Raw genomic sequence first — 21,699 nt, forward strand, 5'->3', positions numbered from 1 at the left:
TTGCTCATGCTCCGCCCACGACCACTGTCCTGTATTAGCATATTTCCTCCCTCAGCCATTTGTATACTTTCTGCCCATAGACTGTAAAAAAAAAAAAAAAAAAAGTTTCTGCGGAGCAGGTTGCCATGGCAGCACTTTATGTGTCTTGTGTGACACACCTCAGGGAAAAGAGGGGTGGGGCGAGCAGTTGCTCATTATCATTTAAAGAGACATGCACCGAAACGGGTCGCTGTGAAAAGAGCTGTCTTTGAGGTGGTAAAAGGGTGTTGTTTTACACAACCATTGAGGAATTTTAACCAAAGTATGTTACAAACTTTACATGAACACCCTAAAGAATCACACCAACTTGTGGAAAATGGGCATCCGATGAACCCTTTAAGAAAACATACACAGGTGAATCTGGGTGAAAACCTGTAATGAGCGGCTCATATTTTACCCCAAAATCACAACTGATTTTCATTCTGTAAAGCAAAAAATTCTCATTCTTGTGACTTAATGCATAAAAATATTCTATATAATAAAATAAATGACAAAAATATGAAAAATACATTATATGAAATTTATCTTACATTTATGATATTTAAAAAAAATATATATATACTGTATACATACTGGCAGTGTTTGTCAATTCATGCTTATTTTTTTAGTACTGTCACTAACTTGTGTGTAGGTATGCGCGTGTGTGTGTATATATACACACATACACAAAACATGCATGTTCATACATACATGTACACACACACACACTTTACAAACTTTAATGTTAAATGCAATTCATCGATTTGACAGCACTATTAGTTTTAAATATATTACTGCATTTATAGTAGGAAAAAGTGAATAAAAAGTTTTTAAAAAAAGACTACAGTAATGAGATTCGGATGAAAACTGCCATTGAGAATAATGGTAATGCAACGCAAAAGAATATTTCACTTCAAAAATTCCAAAAGCACATAAATAGAATTATTATTATTTTGTACCCCTTTTTTATGTGACCTTTTTTTCCATGAGATTTAGCCACACACACACATTGCTGCAGTGGAAATGGTTTTGCCATCTCTTCCGACAGACTCTAAGCTGTTAAAATAGGAATCGCTCTCATTTCTAATCCATTTAAACACCTTGCCCTGTGCTTTTCCCAGAAGACACAACTAGGCATTCTTAGAAACACAAAACCCCTCAGCTAGATTTATTCAGGTAGACTAATAATTAATTGCTTTAAGTCAGAGCTTTGATTTATTACAACTGTGAATTGTTTTACTGGTTTATCCAGAGCAACGGATGTTAAATACAAATGTGGCATCGGTTTAAACTTGCTAGTGTCTGAAAGTGCAAAGCATGACCGTGATGTTTACATACAGGGCTGAAGTTCTTGTAAGTGCAGTTTTCACCCCGGAACCTGCATTCCAGCAGCATGTCTTCTAATTGGTGGCCCAGCCTGTCAATCATCTCTGTGGTGTTGAGCTGGTGGTCAGGAGGCGGGCTGTAGTTGGAGAAGTCCAGAAGATGCAGCAGCTTCTCGCCGTGTCGGCTGTGTTTGAGCATAGAAACGCTCTGTCGGTTGACCGTGTGGTTCAGGTGCATGATGTCCATCCAGTAGCCGCTGTGGTAGATGTCTGCTTTGGTGAGGTTGGACACGCGGAGGAGGTTCTGGTTGCAGAACGTAACGGCCGGAAACGTCATGTTGCGAGTCCAAACCATGTAGATCTTGGTCACGGCTGGGTAGGAAAGAAGATACAGGATTCGATTCCACGACCACGTGAAGAGAAGCCCCAGGCAAACACAGAGGGCCAGGAGCCATAACAAGCGCTGGAGTTTAGATTTGTTTGGTGAGAATACGTGTTTCAGCCCATGGACTTTTGTTCGAAGAACAAACGCAGTTGTAACGTCCTTAGCGCTGTGGGTTAAAGTCATTCTGAGTCTCCTCCGGCTGCTGCGTGTCTTGGCATCATCCATCACAGAGTCTTTGTTTATTGCCTCCTGATCGGACGCGGACATCTCCTCCATAGTGCTGTTAAACTCTTTCAAAATGCATCATGCATCAATACGGTCTCAATGAAGAAATATGATCCTGTGATTAAAGATAATCACATGAATCAAACCAGGGTAACACTTTATAGTGTCCTTGTTACACGTTACATGTACTTACCATAGTAAATTATGCATAATTACATGCAACTAACCTTCAATCAAACCCTAATCCTACCCAAACACTATAGTAAGTACATGTTGCTAATTAATATTACTCAGTACTTAAATCTATAATTACACTGTAACAATGACACCACCTTAAAATAAAGTGTAACCCAAACCAGCAATAAAAAACATTTACACATTAGTTGCATGAACTGACAACTAACAGTTGTGTTTTTATTAAATAACATTAAAAAACTTTAATAAATACTATAACAAATGTACTGCTCATTGTTAGTTAATGTTATTTTGGATTCATAAACAGATGTAACTTTTAATTTTGATAATGTATCAGTACATTTTGACGTTAATATTAACTTAGATTATTAAGTGTTTCATTTCATGTTCAGTAATGTAGTTACACTAATGGAGCAAAATTCCAATGAATTCATTAAGCTTTATTATTCTATATCATTGCCAGTCCATGCAAAGGAAAACTATATAAATAAAAGGTAAAAAAAAAAAGATTTGTACATTACCAAGCTGTAATCCAACAAAGCTCAATAAGATAAATACAGCTAATGTCAGTCTCATTCACAGCGTAGTTTCTGCAGGATCCTCAGGTTGATTCGTCTTTCAGTGAAGCTGTTTGAACAGATCAGATTGAGTTTTTCCTCTCATCTTTCACCTCTTCTCTCTTCTTCGGCTTTCGGATTTTTTTTTGTACAGAACAACTATGTGAGGCTGGCTGCAGATTCTTGTTGCTTTCCTCTTTGTGTGAGAGCGCTCGGCCCCTCCCGCTCCGCTCAAATTATTCTGTCGATGGATTTGCAGCAGGCATATGGATCCATTTGTCCCTGTTTCTTGCATTCCTGAATCAGGAAACCCAGAAGCTTGAATATTTCTTGTATTAAAGTAGAAAAATGGCCAACTAAGAGAGAGATACCCAGAGGCCATGTTATTTATCAGACCTGTTTTTTCTGTCGACATTGATGCTTATGGGAGCCTTTCACAGTTGTTTATTTTACATTAACATTAATAGTATCCTCACGGGACATAATCAGTCACATATATAAATGTACATGTGCATTAGTGGGTCAGATGAGGTCAGGTAAACTTGTTTATGTTGTGCATGACGAAAAAGTGGACATGCAGCTGATCATTCCTTTACAAAATCCTGTGCTGACACCTGTAGGACATCATAAACTGATATTTTATGATGTATGATACATACACAACTATTTTCATGATTTGTTTTCACAACGTATCTTTTGTCACATCAACTTAGATAACTAATGTGGTTCAGATAACAGTATTTTGAGTTTCTATTTATTAAACCAATATCCTTCATTGTATTAACTCAAACTTTTGAGTTCATTGAAATTTAAAAAATTAAGGCAACCAGGTAACTTACATTTTTAAGTTAAACCAACAATATATTTTTTACATTGAGTCTACATGTACAGTAGGGTCCAAAAACTCTGAGATCACATTGAAAATCCGGGATTTGTTTTTTATTTGAACCTGAAAAAAGCCAAAAATTCTATCTGATCTTTTCACTCACATTATTATGATAATATAATTTGTAGAAAGAAAAAGGAAAAACCTGCAAAATGATTCACAAGTAATCTCAGAGGTTATCATGTACAATCTACCATGTTTTCAGGCTGTTAATGCATTGAAATAAAAACACCAGGCGAGTGTTTCCATTCATTCTCATCCATAAAACCCTGGTTAAATTAATATTTATGCTTGTGCTTTATTATTTTGTTACTCAATCAACTTCCTTGCCTTCCTGAATGGAAAAGCCCATAAATATGACCTATAACCAAGTTAATTTCAGGCATCAGTGACATTATCAGCCTCGGCTGCAGTGTTTTGTGCTCTGACTGAATGCCATCAAATACTCATCTGATCAAGAACTGCTTCAGGTAAATAGTTGAATGCCTTCAAAATCAAGGGGCATTCAAAGGGCATTTTGGCGCATAAAAATCCCCTCTCTTTTAACCATTTATCAGCGCAAATGAAAAAAGTTTTTGAAGATTGCATTCTGCCCTCATTCGCCTGTCATTGCATCTGATCAGCCCCAGAATAACCAACCCAGTTTATCATGCTTCTTGTATCAGCCACTGACTATCTGCATGAAGAACAGCCCACTTGGACAGAAAGAGACAGATCATCTGACCTAAATGTAATTCAACCAACCACAGTTTCTGTGTCATTTAGAGGATGCCACAATAATAAACTCTAATGGAAAACTAAAAAACACCTAGTCATCGTGATGAGATATTATACAAAATATAGAGACTATTTTATAGGCAAATATAAATACCCATAGATATTGCTTGCCAATACAAGCCCCAAACAACGCTATGGCCTGCATGGTTTCACAGACAGGGCTTAGATTAAGTCAGGATTAGACCTTAGTTCAATTAGGATATTTAAAAAGATTTTATAAACGTGCCTAACAGTAAAAAGCATTACTGGTGTGCATCTTGAGACAAACCAATGATATTTCAGTGCAAGTTGCTTTAAGCTAAAACAGCTCAAACATGCATTTTAGTCTAGGCCTGACCATGCAACCTTTGCCGTGATTATTTCTTCCTAAAAATCACAAATTATTAATAACTCCATATAGCCTGCTTACTCCAAAAGCTATGAAACTGGTTCAGTATCGCTTGAGCTTATTAGAGCTGAAAATACATTAAATTCCTCTTCTATTCAATAACATTTCTACAGCTTTTACATTTTTTTTTTTATCTGAGTCAAGGGCAGAATCATGGTTTCATAATATTCCAGCTGCAATCCATAATATTTCATTCCTGTGTTTATTTACTGTGTGGTCAGGATTGAAGAACTATCTGTATGTCTTGCTCAGGAAACATTTTTCAGTGAAGGCTGATATAAATATAGATGAGAGTCGGGTCTCTCAGTGGAGGCTAATTTTCTCCCAGTTACACTGGAGCCACAGTCAATATTTCTCTGTCTAGGGTCATTAAGCCTCGTGGATTAATACATCTTTCAGAGGCAAAACTGCAAGAACTTCAAAAACCAGCCAGTTTTGTGGTGCGTCGAATATGTATTCCCATAAACTAAGATCGTTATCTTATTCCTCTGAGCTCAATTTCAAAAATAATAATCAGATGGAAAACTTACATTTTGGTCATAAAACGAGTGTGAAACTCATGCTTTCTGACTGCCAGTTCATTCCAACTGGAACTATCAGTTCTCAAACATTATTAGATGATGCCATTCGTCCACTAATCACATTAAAGGTGACACGAATAAATCAAAATAACTCCCAAAGTCGAAGTGCTCAGCCACTTTCCATTAGTTTAGTAAGCAAAAGCTTTTCACTGTATTATTCTTCCACGATCATTGGCAAAAAAATGTCACCTCTTGCATTTTTACAGAAGTTGTAATAAATCAAAGTTGTTGCATTTTCCATATCTGCAGAATTGAAGCGTCTCCCGTTCAAGACCCCAACACATCCTTTGCCTTTTACATGTTTGATTATTAAACATGTAGGCAAATGTTGATCGTGCTTTCAGCTACCAATAATTGATTGATTTTACCATTGACACAATTGAATTTTAAATTAATTCCACAGAATTCCCCACCAAAAAACATCCACAGATTGCATCTTGCATCTTATCATGCTTTAGGTCTTCCAGCATGACAAACTCCAAATTTAAAGCAAGCATCTAATGGTTGAAAATAAATCATTGGCCTTTTTTGAAGTGGCAAGCAATAAAGTTTTGATCCCATCATTGAATACAAATGAAGAGACCCGAAAACAGCAGTCAAAAGTTGGAAGCCTTTAAATCTGGAGCATTTTGCAGAAGAAGAATGACGAAACTGCTAGAACAGAGATGTAGTCCGAAGCCAGAACAATCAAACATGAAATCTAGTGTGTCCAGACCATTATTCGTGTATTTTTGGTTCACTGCACTAAGGAAATAAAGCTGTTGATGAATTCCTTGAAAAATATGCCAATATTTTTGGCCATGAGTGTGCAAGGATGATTCCCTCTACAACAGCTCAGGGTTAAAAGCCTTGTTTATTGGTATGTGATGATGGTTCATGAATCACCGGGTCTTAAAAGCCAGATCTTTAACCGCTAAACACACCACCATCAGATACACTCCTCCTTAGTGAGGGTATAGCTGAAAGAGATATGATGATGGCTGAGCAATCACGCAGACAGCTCTAAATATGCCTGGGACCGTTTCTACCTGTCCCGCTGTCAATTCCCATTGCACATCATGGACATTTATGACAGAACTGAGCAATTACGGCTGGAATACTGCTGAACTGGATCAGCGAGTGACAAACGATTCTGTTACACAGTCTCGGATCACTGGATTATTAAACGAATCATTGTCTAATGCCAAGTGCAAAATTGACATATTTACAGTCTGTAAACGTATAAGATTTACAACCGTTTGGTAATGTACCACAGCGCTAAAAACTTTAATTATCAAGGAGTATCAGGGAATAAATCACCTGACCAACCTTTACAGATCATCTGTGAATTACAATCTTCATCTGCTTTTAAATTAGTCCCTTTTCTCAGGGTACGATCTGTTAATGTCCCGAAGGACATCTGCTGGTTCTGTCATGCATAATTCCATTAAAGCAGCACTGTGAACTTTATATGAGATTTCATTCAATAAAATACACGTGCTTAAGCACTGATTTGAAAACAGAATTTAAATGAGCTTGAGTGGAGCAATAAGCACTACTGCTGGGTCGCTAGAGCAAATGACTGTTTATGTGTATTAATTTTTTAACCAAGTGCTTATTCTGTTAGTTTCTCCTTTTCAAAAATTCATAATCACAGCTACTATACACAAAAATAACCCTAACCTAAATAACTTTAGGATTTTTTTTCTTGTCCCAAAATATGACAACAAAACCAATACTGAATTTCAATACTGTTTGTGTAAAGAATGTAGAAGTTAAAAAAGATTAAAAACAATTTCTAAAAATTACCCCAAGGATGGATTAAAGTCATCAGAGTAAAAAAGCCACCATGCAGGCAATAGTGAAATACTGTATATACTGTGTGTGTGTATATATATATACACACACACACACATTTAAGCTGTCAATCGATTAAAAAAATTAACTATTTAAATTGTACATCTGTCTTAAACTAATCGCGATTAATCATACCTAACATTAAAATGTTAATTATATTTTCATGGAATCTCTTTAGTACTATGAATGAAGGGCAGTATCGCCGATAACAATACAGATACTGATGTAAATGGATTTTTCTCAATTTCTGGGGATTAAATGAGTAATTATAGCCATTCAAACATTAAAGTATGATTGAGAGGCATCATTTTTTGTGTAATAGGCTTTAAAAAAATATAACAGCTTTTTATTTAAATGAACTTCACATAAACCTATGGTAACACTTTACAAAGAGGTTCCATTAGTTAGTTAATGCATGAACTAATATTAACTAATGAGCAATACACTTGTTACAGTACTTATTAGTCTTTGTTAACATTAATAAATATACAACTGTTTATTGTTCAGGTTCATAAGTTAACAGATTCAACTTTTGATTAAATAATGTATTAATAAATAAATGTTGAGATTAACAAATGTTTTAAAAAATGTTAATTGTTAGTTCATGTTAACTAATGTAGTTAACTAATGTTAACAAATGAAACCTTATTGTGAAGTGTTACCCATATTATAATAAATGTCACATTTAGCTCTGCCTTTAAGCAAGGCTCAATGCTAAGGATATTTCCTACTGGCCCAGTCGGGCCGGTTCTGATTTTTACCTAAGACTAAGACTAATGCCAAACCAAATCACATCTCAAAGTCCTGAAATTAAATTTTTCCCTGTTTTTTATTGCTCAAGCACCATATTTCAAGACTTTTATGCAATTTATCATAGCAGTTTTACTGAGTGCATCAAACCAGCGCACATGTGTGAGAGATATGAGCGGTTTGACAGAAGCAGCGCTCACATTTCAACAGGCGGACCGTACCGATGCACATCACTAAATCATGTCAAGTATCTGTGGTGGGATGATGAAATCTTAAAAATCACATCCCTATTCGTGTGTGCGCTTTACAGGGAGACTCCAGTCAGAGCAGTGAAGTGTGTATCAGAATGAACCCGAGCGAGCGGAGACAGACAAGGACGACCCGTCCTCTTGTGAAGATGTTTAGATTTAAGATGGAAATGAATGGTCCTAAAACTGGGAATCACAACTGATTTATCTCGATTTACATTGAGCAAAAGGGGGGAAAAACTATTTGTGGCAACTATTGATTTCTGCATCTTTGTAGTTTGTGGCCTAAGTGGGATTTATCTGCAATTTTATCAAGGTTTCAAGGTTGTAACCTTGATTTTACTCAGTAAAAAAAACTCAGTTTACTCAGTAAAACTGCTATGATAAAGAACCTCTTTTCGTTGTACATGTGACAATGACAATGAAGTTTTCTATTCTATATTCTATTCTAAAGACTTTTTAAGGATACTTTTCAACTAGACTACAGATAGACCAGATGAAAACCATATTGACCAGGTTAAGAGACCAGCTTAACCCAGCTAACCTTATGCCAGCTTCCCCGCTGAAACAAAACAGCATGATAAATGAGTTTCTTCATTTCTATAAATCAAGTTCACAAATGGATCCTCTTGGCTTGCACATCCTTCACAACTTATCGAAAAGAGTTCAGACATTTTGGATTTCCCTCCTTTGCCAAAGGAGTCAAATTGTTTTTAGAAGCCTTTTGAACAAATAACAAGCTTTTTTCCCCTTTTATAGATACTTTTTTTTTATAGATCAACTACCCTGCTGTTAAATCATCTTCTTCATAATCCTCACATCTCTATCGTCAAACAACTCCAGAAGTCTGGCTAACCTAGCAATTATTGTGTAGTTTATGTATCTAAAACACAATCATACATTTGTTTGCTGTGGAAGACATTGAATCTCTTTGGTAACAGCGCCATCTTGTGGTCATAGTTCTCACACAGCACTAGCTAACTGCTAACTTGTGTGGTAGCCTAAATGACTGTCTGTTACTACATCAAAATATATTTTGTGAAAGCCTCCTTTAAAAAGAATTTACCCCAGAAACATCACAAATTCTAACCAAACAAGTGTGTTCCCCGAGCGCTAACAGCTAATAACAACAGCTAATATTACAATGTTGGTTGCAAACAGTGATCAAAGCAGATCCACATTTTAAAGCGGTTAAAGGCAGGAGTGATGAAGCGACTCAGAAGCCAGCGGAGGAATCAAATGAGCCGCACCGCTGCCTGACTGCTTCTATTCCCCAAACACACAGTCAGCTGGGAGACGAGTGTGTGTGTGTGTCAGTAAATAACAGATGCTGTTTTCTTCAAACCCCGGGCCTTGTTCTGTGAATCCCGAATGAGAGAGCAGCACTGAGCACAATCAGGAGAAGAAACAGACCTGTTCTGTCACTCACACACACACCATGAACATCTACCTCAGGTTTAATACTCATGTTCAACCAAAAATGAAAATACTGTCAAGTCTTTCCCAACCCGTATGCCTTCATTTCTTCCATGAAATACAAAAGATGACGCTCTGAATAATGTAAAGGTAATCCCCCCCCTATTCGATTACAACAAATTAAGCTTTAAAGCTAAAAAGAAAAAAAGCATATCATATAACGCATAGGAGTCTGTGTGTGCTATATGTAAAACCTTCGGAAGCCATAATAAAATCTTGATATCCACCCTAGTTCTGCTTGGCATGTTAATGAGTGTTTGTGTAAAACTCTACATGAAATGACATTTACAAACCATTTTTGCTTACATAATCTGGCATATTTCTGAGTGCGACAGATATTCAGATAGAATGTTGAGGAAGACTTCCTTTTATTCATAAGTAACTGACTGGACTGTTCAAATTGGGCGTTACATACAAGAATTTACAAAAATAGGAGTGAAGGAAAAGAAGGGGATTGTAATATCACACACACACAAAAAAAAAATGTGTCAAATTTTGAATTATTTAAAGTCGCAATACTGGTATTTTATGAGGCATAAAACTAAATAACTATAAAAAAGAACAAAAAAATCACATAAAGAAATATATTATATTTAAATAAACCAAAAAACCTAAATAAATCAAATGTGCATTATCCAAAATATTTTCATGTCACACAAATCAAACATTTATTGTTATTTTTAGGTCTAGGAAAGTTGCAATACTGGCATATATTATGAGACAAAACAAATAAATATATACCATATTAATGAAAAAGTAAATGTATTATATTTATATGAATAAAATAAATGTTACATTTTATCAATTATATATATATATATATATATATATCAGGTTAAATTCGAAAGCAAAAAAAAAAAAATCACACAGTAAATGCACTTTGCATAAAATGAGCAATCTCATTAGTCTTGTCAAAACATGATGTTTCAGCTTTTTTATCCCCTATTGACTTCCACTGTAAGTGCTTCACTGTAAATATGATTATGATTCAAATGGGTCACGAGTCAAAGATATTTTCCGTGGTTCACAATGTGATCAAGAAAGCGTGTATTGAAACCTAAAGATTCCTTTAATGTGATTCGTGATTGTTGGCAAGTTGTGAAGTCGGCATATCATTCCATTACGGTCATTACATCATGACAAATGTTCAAAAGGCCCATGATACGACGATATCGCTCGAGAAAGAGCTATTGATCAAATTAGGCACTTGTCCATTGAATCAGACAGACCACAGCTGAGCTTCGGCGTATTAATTTCACATAGCGACACAGATGCTGATATGATCTCATCTGAAATGACCATCAGCAGACTATTACCTCCACAGCCGGGTTGCATTAACATCCCAGGTTGCATCAGACACAAATGAAACATCATTAGGTGAGACCATAATGGCCAAATGTTCGACCCAGGAGTATTAATCACAATCTAAATTAATTACAGATACTTTCAAAGAGATTTGAATGTTTGTTCATGCAATTACTGGTTAGGTTTTCACACCACAGAAAGTATTAGAGTATATGAAAAGATACCGGGCCAGGAAGTGAAGATTTTAATCAGCCGTGCGAACGGGGACGCATCATTTGGGGAAATCTCGGTTTACACTGAAGTGGTAAGAAAATCCTGGAGTGATGATGGAGGGTCCTGGACAGACTGAGATGTGTGCTATAGATCTGTTACAGCATTATGGGAAACAGAAGCCTTGCACATAGGAATGTAATACGAGACACAAGGTCACACTGTTTGAAACTGATGGAAAGGCTGTAAGGCCTCATTTGTTATTCAGGAAAAAACAAATATAGGAAAAAAAAGAAAAAGGCGAGACTGTGCCCTCTAATGTGATAAACACCTTCAGAAAGATCTTCTCAGATGTTTTGGGATTTTTCCCCGGGTTTGTGACACGGCTGTCTGATGGATGGATTTATTTCCTGATGATGCGAAGACATTTCCTGTGTATTTTTCACTACCGTGTAACAATTTGATGCTATTTTAGGTTCACAATGAAAGGAATCCATCATAATGATCCAGTGATTTATAACGCAACTTTTGAAATATGGCATTAATAAAATAAACACTCTCTGACAATTTAACAAATGGGTAATAAACTGTCAGTGGCAAACCCTGAAACACAGTGTTCAATTTTAAATTAGGACGATCAATCAAGTCAAGAGGAAGCGTTTGACACTGATCCGCAACTCCAATCTATCTAGGCTATATATAGTATGCAATAATCTGAATATATATAAATATGTATTATATATTATAAAATATAAAAATAATTTATACATATATATATATATATCAGTGATGCGCGGGTTGATCCAAAATGAGCGGGTGCCTGTGGTCACCCGCGGTTACGAGTCATCCAAAAATATTTTTAATGATATTCGGGTCGCGGTCGGTCGGGTCGTTTGAAATAAAGATGTCAATTAAACCTTTGTAATTGATATAGTAGCTACTAGACACACTTTTCTATGAAATACATAGGCCTACACTTTATTAGCTGAATAACTGGCACGAAGATGACGCACGAGCTCAGTCTGCAGGCAGAGATGGAGGCGGAGAGAGGAAAGGTATAGCTGTAACGATATGCGATATGAAACCGAAATCACGACACTCAGATCCACGAACCTAAAGAATCGCGACACACCCCTTCCAACTCCAAGAGTTATCCTTCCCGTCCAGATCCAATGCTACCACATCTTTAAATTATAGCTATTAGTAGGCCTATTATTTGAATTTTGAAGTTAACATTATAAAATACGTAGACCAACACAACAAAACTAGTTGAGGATAGATTAATTCCAGCGTTATGGACGTGACATTTGCAGTCAAAACTTGAAATAGGCCTATAAATTCTCAGAAAATGCATTTAATAGGCTACCAATATATTGAAACGTCTGTTTATCCATACCCCCTTAAAGGAGTCCAGACATTAGAAACATATCAGTCTACACATGCGTTTTATATTTATATGAGGGAAATAGGCTACACACGCATTCATGCGTGACAAAACAAATATTCAACTTTTAGGAGGTAAAATATTTTTTTTTGTAATTCTGTGAATTAGGCTACACTGCGCAAATCAAAAGTAAAACTACCCACCGGATGAAGAAGGGTTGGCTCTCCACAGAACATAAAATATTCATTTTATTTTATTTTTCGTGTTCGCATTTATGAGGAAAAAACAATGTAAGGACGTGACCGCTCTGAAGCGGCACTAAAAGACTGTTTTAAAACTTTCACAGAGACCTCAAACAGAAAGCCTTTTTTTAAAGTGAATTTCGATTTATAATTGTATCTTATTTTTAATCAATGTTTCATCAACCAATTGCCTGGATTTAATAAATAAGAAGTAAATATAGCAGACAAGATAATCACGACACGGAGGCGACGGCGCGTGAACTGGAGCGTGTCTCATAAATTAACCGAAACTCAGCGTATAAGGTAGCCTACTTCCCAGACCTGAAAAATATATCTATATTGAAATGTCTACTTGTAAACAGAACAATTCAAAACGAAAGAACACGGACTGCTCTCTACTTATCTGTATGAAATGTGCATTTCTCTCTGGCGCATTCACTACTGCGAAGATCTCGAGTCAGCAACGTCAACTTCATGTTTATTAATAAACAATTAGCCTACTTCTTGCGATGCTATTTACACATTTGTGTTACACGTCTAATGGCCCAATGACGCTACGATGAGCATTTACTACTTTTAAAAAATGCGGGTCAGGAAGCGGGTCGGGTACAATATTTTATTTTATTTTTTTGCGGTCCGAGTTGCGGGCGGGTTAGTTGAAAAAGTCGGTCGGGTGCGGGTTGTTTATACATTGACCCGCGCATCACTGATATATATATATATATTAGGGGTGGAACGGTACATGTATTCGTACCGAACCGAAACGGTACGGGCGTCACGGTTCGGTGCACGAATTTACACGGAGAATACACGGTATAAAAATAAATAAAACTCGCGTAAAAATTAATTAATGTAATGCGGAACTACTGTTAGATACGCGGGTTCTTTAGGGACACATAATCTGTACCATCGGCTTAGCTCTGAACGCGCGTTCACTTCAAACGTTGGCTTTATACGCGCGTCCTATTCGCTTTGGACTAGCGTCGAACTAGACGCGATAGACGCGAATTTAACGCTCTATTCGGGTTTGGTGTGACCGCATAATGAACAGGCTGCGATGTCAAGATTGCAATGCTGGAGTGTGTGTGTGTGAGAGAGAGAGAGGCGCGGCCGCGATTGAACAGTGGAAACATAAAAAACATACTCCGTCATTTTGTTCATACAGATCATTAAACCTGCAAAGTGTTTACTTATATTTGTGTACACTCGCAATAAAACACAACATTGTGCTTTTGTCACACTGTAAACTCTTGTCAAACTGTAACCTTACTGTCACCCAACCAAAATCTCTCTCTCTCTCTCTCTCTCTCTCTCTCTCTCTCTCTCTCTCTCTCTCTCTCTCTCTCTCTCTCTCTCTCTCTCTCTCTCTGTCTCTCTCTCTCTCTCTCTCTCTCTCTCTCTCTCTCTCTCTCTCTCTCTCTCTCTCTCTCTCTCACACACACACACACACACACACACACACACACACACACACACACACACACACACACACACACACACACACACACACACACACACACACACACACACACACACTGTTTTAAAAGCAAAACATATTTATCCAACTACATTTCAAAACAGTCTGTGGGTCCCATCTTTTGGACATTCATCGCATTGGTTTTCATTTCTTGTCCTCGGAGCACTAATCTTACACATTCTACATTGATTAAAAAAGAAAATCGAATGCGTTATTAATGGTAGTATTATTTTATACAGAAATCAATTATTTATAATTCAGATGAGAATAATGTTACATTGTTAATTAATAATGTTAATTAAAATTAAGAAAAAACAAATATATTTATCTGAAATATAGCAAATTAATTTTAAATTAATTCAGGTACAATTACCAAACATATCGCAAGGTCTTTTTGTCTTTTTATTAATTTAATTAATAAACGAATTATATAAAACTATTGTCAGTGCACTACAAATAAACTGGTTCTATGCCTTTATTAATAAAACTTATTTTAAAAATACAATGCCTTCTGCATTTTTGTTTTGCTTTTCCCTCCATTGTACCGAAATCGTACCGAACCGTGATGTCTGAACCGAGGTATGAACCGAACCGTGACTTCTGTGTACCGTTCCACCCCTAATATATATATATATATATATATATAAATGAGAATACATATAAAAGTATACTATAAATTATTTTAAAAATATTACAATTATTGTTTTAATGCATCTATCTATCTATCATTATATTTATTCTAATTAATACACATGTTGCTTAAATATATAATTAAAACAGGCATTATCTAGCCTGGATGCCAGCCCGAACCCCGCCCACAACATTTTTTGGTCGGGAAGTTCGGTCTGGACTCGATCCATTGAGGAGTAATTATGATCGGTTCAGAAATCGTCGGGCCAATCAAATTGCCAGGGTGGGCTTTATACGATGATGGACAGATGATCTGCAGTTACGTAATAATCGCGTTATCAAAGAGCGCTTGGATTGAACTGGTTTCCCTCAGAGATGACTGCAGCTGGATAACTGAGATGTATAGATTCCGCTATCGCGTCTGTTGTAAAATAAATCGACAGCGCATTCATTTTAAAAGACGAACAGAGAACTGCAATCAAGGCATTTGTCGATCGGAAAGATGTGTTTGCCGTCCTTCCTACGGGATTAGGCAAAAGTATATTTCATCAGCTGGCTCCGATGGTCACTATATGAAGATGGGACGCAATGAAAACCCTGTGGTCGTTGTGGTTTCTCCTTTGGTCGCACTCATGGAGGACCAAGTAAAAGAAGCAACACTCATTATTTTACTACTTCTTCCAGCGTGCGTGCAGTTGTTCTGTTGACAACTATGCGTAGCTTAACATATGTCACTTACTGCGTTGCTCTGATTGGTTGTAGGTCTATCCAATTGAGTGCAGAGGTTTTTGTTTTTTTCCTGGTTCGGTTAAGACACGCCTCATAATCAAAGCCCTATGGACCAGTATCAGACTCACATTCTGACTAGAATATGAGTATGACGAAGTCAGGCTAGGCATTATCCAAAATACATAAACAAATAAACATGTACATTAAATAAAACATTAAACAAAAAGATATCATACATAAAAAAAATCAAATGATGAACGTTTATGTATTTAATGTAGCCTACATGTTTATTCCGAATTTATGACACTACCTTCATCTTGATATCTTATTACGTTGCCAATATTACATTTGAGGCCACCTTAGGAGCCATTTCTCATCGAGATGCAATCTAATACTGCAAATAACAAACCTCTATTAGAGGAGCATCATCTCAGGTCAGAAGAAAGACGTTGTGGGTCTAATAAAGGTGGCTTCCCTGATGCACTTTGGCTTTCAAGAAGAATTAAAAAGAATATGTCCACTGGAAGCCATTTAAAAGTATAATTGAGTCCAGTAAAATACCTTAGCCTGGGAAATTAGATGCTTTTGGTTTTCTGTTTAGAGCGATTCAGACTCCTGGCTGGCAGAAACCAGCTCATTAGTGTGGGCAGCTGTTGGCTGTGTGACTAAGATGGAAAGGAAAGGGACTCAGTACATTCTGCTTCTGCTCGCTCCATCTCTCCCTGCAGCACTAAATCAATGCCACAAGCCCACATCCATACATTTCATTCCCAAATCACTCCATCTCAGGCCCATCTCATCTCGGCTCACCCCATGCTACTCAATCGGAACCGCAAACGCATCTTTACACCCTTCTCATGCCATAATACTCTATCTAGTACATCATCCTGGTTTCATTTCCAGAGTCACTGCTACAACCCATCATCATGAGATCTGATCTGACATGCCTTCATTTCAAAACAAGCTCAAGCAGGACCACATGCTCAGTGTTGGGGGAAACTCACGTGAGTTACGTAATCTGATTACTTTTTCAAGTAACTAGTAAAGTAAGGCATTACTTTTTCAATTTACAACAAAATATCTAAGCTACTTTTTCAAATAAGTAACGCTAGTTACTTTTTCACATTTATTGACTGACAGCTCCTGTCCTCATGTTGAGAGAAATAAAGTGAGGAGGTGTTGTGTGTGCGCTGTGTAAACATGATGGTTATTTTAGTTCTAGACTAAATGTGGACATGCATTTACTCATCTCACTTGCACGAAAACATTCAGTATTCCTCAAAATGAATAAAAACAGCAAAAGTTTGAGCTGCGCCCTCTACTGCACTGGTGTATATATGCATTTCCTTCAGTCTGAGGCTTATGCATTTCACTTTTGGTGTGAAAGGGCCTTAACGTTTGCCAAAAATATACATTTTTTGTTGTTATAAAAAAACAAAAAAAACAAGCAAGCCCAGCCCAGGTGAGAAAAAGTAACGCAAATGGAATGTAACGCATTACTTTTCATAAAAATGTGTTACTTTTTTGGGGAGTAATGCAATATTGTAATGCATTACTTTTAAAAGTAACTTTCCCCAACACTGCACGTTATATCATTTCAATCTGATTTTGAAAAAGACATTCACAATTTTTCTTTGATTCTAAAAATGAAACAACACCATTTCTAAATTCATGTTGCGTTTAGCCCTGTGATCGCTGTTGATATTTTTTTTATACAATCAAACTAAATTAAACCGTTCTAATTATTTTTTTTACATGTATTTCAATTTTACTGTATTTTGAAACAAATATATTTTGTTTGTTTTAAATAATGTGCCCTGAAGAATTTTGCACAATAAGACACACATTTAAAAAAGTAAACAGGAACTTATTAGGGAATATTTCAGTATCTATACACAAAAGCAAAAGTCACATTTACAGTATATGCACATCACACATTTTTCTTGCTGTATTTTATAAATAATACACTAATTTGAATTAATTTATGTATACGTGATTACACGTTTTAATATTAAAAAATTCTCAAATAAATTTCAAACTAATAGAAGCACACATTGTTTCATAAATTCATGAGCTCGGTCCTGTAATTGCTGTATGCAGCAATCATTTTAAACAATTAATTAAAATGAACATGTTCAACAGCCCTAATTTTGATATCATGTAAAAGAAAATCATTTTGGCTTAAGAAATATTATAAATTTCTTTACTGCCACTTTTGATCAATTAAATGAGTCCCTAACCCTCAAAACTTTTTAATAGTATTTTCAACTTTGATAATTTGCTTCTTTAAATCAGCATATTAGAATGATTTCTGAAGGATCATGTGACACTGAAGACTGGAATAATGATGCTGAAAATTCAGCTTTGATCACAGGAATGAATTACATTTCAAAATATATTCAAATAGAAAACAGGTATTTTAAATTGTAATAATATTTAATATTACTGTTTTTACTGTATTTTTTATCAAATAAATGCAGCCTTGGTGAGCAGAAGAGACTTCTTATTTTTAAAAACATGAAGATATTTACATGGTACTACAAATGATACCATGGAATTAGCTTTGTACATCAGTACATCCCTGACTGTGGAATTGCCATGATAGCATGTCTGAAATCACTTTAATAACATGGTACTTTTTTGTTTGTCCTGCAAGATGACTCTAGTGCCTGAGGAGACCAGAGTATCTAATGCTATTATGAAGCAAAGCATGCTATCCCATTATTAGGCAGCTAGTGTGATGTGGCTGTAAAACAGCTTATGTGTCAGATGCACTGCACAGTCACACTGTTTTCCTTGCAAAATTACCCTGGAGTGTCCAGAACGTAAGCCATAATACTCTTTCCGCTGTTGCCTTGGGTACGCTAAGTTGGCAGGCAGCTAATATTCAGAGCCGCTCTTAACTGACTAGCTCATTTACGCATTATACAAACAAAAGAATCCTACTGGGCATGAAAGTTCCCGCCGCTAAAGTAAAAGGCATTCACACCAACACGTTCTGCAATGCCAAACCTTATTTTAACCTACTACTTCTGGCTGAACTACTGTAGGAACGGCCAAGTAGTTTAGCTAACTATAACGCTCAGTTTTTGGTGCTATTTTTAGCTTAAAGCTGCAGTTTGTAGTTTTTCCTCTTTGTCGCCATCTCTGTTCGAAATCTGCAATTGCAGTTATTCACGGAATTATCAACTTTCCATGGGTTGTGCCTCGGCACGGCACAGCACGGATGAATCCAATGTTTTGAGGTGAATGTGCGGCTGTCAGTCGCCGCACCGGTGTGGATACTGGCATTCAGAATCACAGATTCTACTTTTTGGAAATATGACTGGAAAATGACTGGAATTTTCACCGGAAAATGTCATCTGAACAAGTAAGTAACATCCACTTTTGTTCTGACCAACAAAGGGGAAAAAAGCATTGCAGTAAATCGCGCTGATTAAATCTAATGATCACTTATAATATCACGTCAAACCGTGCAAATTATACTTTGTTCTCAAATTGTTAATGTTAACAACATCAGCATTGCGTGACTACATGTAATGTCCTTCCGATATTATCCTTGTTTTCGCATGGGCTGCAGTCTCTTTTTTTCTGTAGCCACTCCGAAGTCTTTTTACTTTTTTTTAAGTGGCATTTTACAGCGGGTGAATCTGTTGTCACTGGTGATTGTTGATTGTACCTTTCTGGATCCGCCATCAAATTGATAAGTTTAATTATATCAAGTGCTGTGAGAAAAGGCTATAAATCTCCACCTCCAGCATCCTCACACGCAATATAGTCTACTAGCCGAGACTCCTTCTTTATGTGTACAGAACTACAGATGTGACTAATGACGCAAAGAAATGCTAAAATTTCCCGCGGAAATCCACCAGTCCCACTGGAATTAAAAACATTATTTCAAGCTTACCGTTTTGAATCGAGCTAAGGCAAGCGGATAGTTTTGAACACTGGCTGGTTATGTACTTACTCAAAAATTTATTTTGGATCATTTTTAATAGGGCTGCAACAAACGATTATTTTGATAATCGATTAATCTAACGATTATTAGAACGATTAATCGACTAATCGTCGATTATTTTGCAGACTAATCAGTAAGTTTGGAACGATTATTCAGCTTTTCCAATTAGTTAAAACATTGAGTTATACATATTCTAACTATAATATAAAAAAAGAAAATCACTTCAGCTTTTGAAATAGTTGTTTTAATGAACTTTGAGCCAACTAAACAGGTCATTCTCTTTAAGTTTTCAGATTTCGGTCCAACTCAAATCACACACAAATGCTCTCTAAGCATTGTTTAATAGGCCCACTGCTTTTCTTAGAACTGAAACAGAAAAAGGGACATTTACTTCAGGACACAAAGAATGGCAAAATATTAATCTGCAAACAATTATTATAATTATAAAATTACAATCTTTTTTTACATGACAATTGAGCTGACAGAGACGTTCTCATTCACCTTTTAATTTATAGTATGATAAAGTAACTGCCATGATATTCTTCCTATATCATAGGAAGGATATAACATCTCGTTTTGTAAGTATTCATGATTATTGAACAAAATACAGGCAAGTGATAAGACTAGCCTATAATAATACCTAATATACTAATAGTGTTACAATAATAAAAACAGCCCTGACTCCTAAGCTCGATCAAGCTTTATTCTATGCAAAATAAGTCATCACATTACTGTAATTATATTACTATTGATAATATTATTACTATTATTAGTAGTATTGCATTCTCTAATAAAGAGAGATTTACCGCTGGTTAGTAAGCTCCAGCTGGAGAACACTCACTTCTCACCGGCTCCTCTTTTGCCGGGATGTTTCCTCTTGCACTCCAACATGCATGTTGTGCTTTTTCACGGGAGAAAAGCAAGTTCCGCCTTGCATGTATTGCACACGACAGCATTCTTGATTTGAAGTTTTGTGAAACTTTCCCAAACCTAAACCTTGCTAGTTCGGATTCGTTTGCACTGTCATAATTCGCGCTGTTTTCTCTTCTACCGCAATAGCATTTGTAAGGGCTACACTACACTCTAGCGCTACAGCGCCGTAGCGGTCAAATCGCGATATTGCAGGCCCTTACATTAGGTCACGTGAGATCAAACGACTACTCGACAACAAAGATATTTGTCGACAAATTTTTATTGTCGACGTTGTCGACAACGTCGACTAATCGTTGCAGCCCTAATTTTTAACCCAAAAAAGTTACGGACTGCAGCTTTAAATAGCAATTATTTCCTATACACTTTTCTAAAAATGACACGAGACAGTGGCTGCGTCTGCAATCGCATACTTCCCTATTATATAGCAGGCGAAAAAAAGGATGTGACAAAAGCAGTATGTCTGAATTCACAGTACTCATAAAAGAGTTGGCAAACGTACCCGGATGACTGACTACTTCCGGCGAGATTCTGAAGTGTGCATAAGATGGACACTTTACTATCCCATGAGGCCACGGGAGGATTTGTTAATGGCAGTGAAGCGACCCTGGTAGGTCACATGGTAACATGGCTGAATGTACGTCCAGATTACATTCATACTATATAGAACATATTCAATATTACATATTCAAAATTAGTACCTACTCAAGAGAGTAGCCGATTTCGGACGCAGCCAAAGACAATTATCTGATTTTTAAGTTAGCACGGCCTTTACAGCCTAGCATAGACAACATGTAACTTCCTTATGACATGTTTGAGAGTTACCATAGTAAAACCATGGTATTCTTGGAAATACTGTATTTATATACAGTCATTCTAGTTCTTTTTCTAAAAATATGATAGTATAAGAATACGCTTAAAAATTGAGTACCATGGTATGTACCATAGCATTAACATCTTTGTACCGCAGTGCTGCCACATTAGTGATGAATGATTCATCTGTGTACATTTTTTTTAAATTCATGTGCACTACTAATTTTGAATCAAAATAACTTCACCTCCCTCTTGCAGTGACACCACTTCTCTGATGACGTGTTTACTGGTACAAGGGCGGGGCAACCTGTCACTCACGTAAAATTGACCAATAGCAAACCACAACCATCCAAACAATTCTCAAATGGACAAAA

At 36.4% G+C, this 21,699-nt stretch overlaps 1 protein-coding gene across 9 annotated transcripts in view; it reads right to left on the bottom strand.

The window, feature by feature from the left end:
• Positions 1-21,699, bottom strand: part of asic1c (acid-sensing (proton-gated) ion channel 1c) — a 92,665-nt gene that overhangs the window by 22,521 nt on the left and 48,445 nt on the right. For 4 of the 9 annotated variants that reach the window (XM_056249298.1, XM_056249294.1, XM_056249292.1 and 1 more), the window contains exons 1-2: positions 2,670-2,837; positions 1,357-2,068 (exon numbers count right to left, since the gene is read on the bottom strand). The exons of 2 other annotated variants lie outside the window; for them this stretch is intronic. In XM_056249298.1, the coding sequence (XP_056105273.1) occupies positions 1,357-2,004 (648 nt within the window). In that variant the 5' untranslated portion in view covers positions 2,005-2,068; positions 2,670-2,837. Of the gene's footprint in view, positions 1-1,356; positions 2,069-2,669; positions 2,841-21,699 lie in introns of those variants that run through there. 3 more of the 9 variants (XM_056249291.1, XM_056249297.1, XM_056249295.1) reach the window with 3 other exon arrangements.

Source organism: Rhinichthys klamathensis, unplaced genomic scaffold (assembly GCF_029890125.1).
Source record: "Rhinichthys klamathensis goyatoka isolate OS25496 unplaced genomic scaffold, OSU_Roscu_1.1 h1tg000059l_1, whole genome shotgun sequence".
In the NCBI taxonomy this organism is placed as follows: Eukaryota; Metazoa; Chordata; class Actinopteri; order Cypriniformes; family Leuciscidae; genus Rhinichthys; species Rhinichthys klamathensis.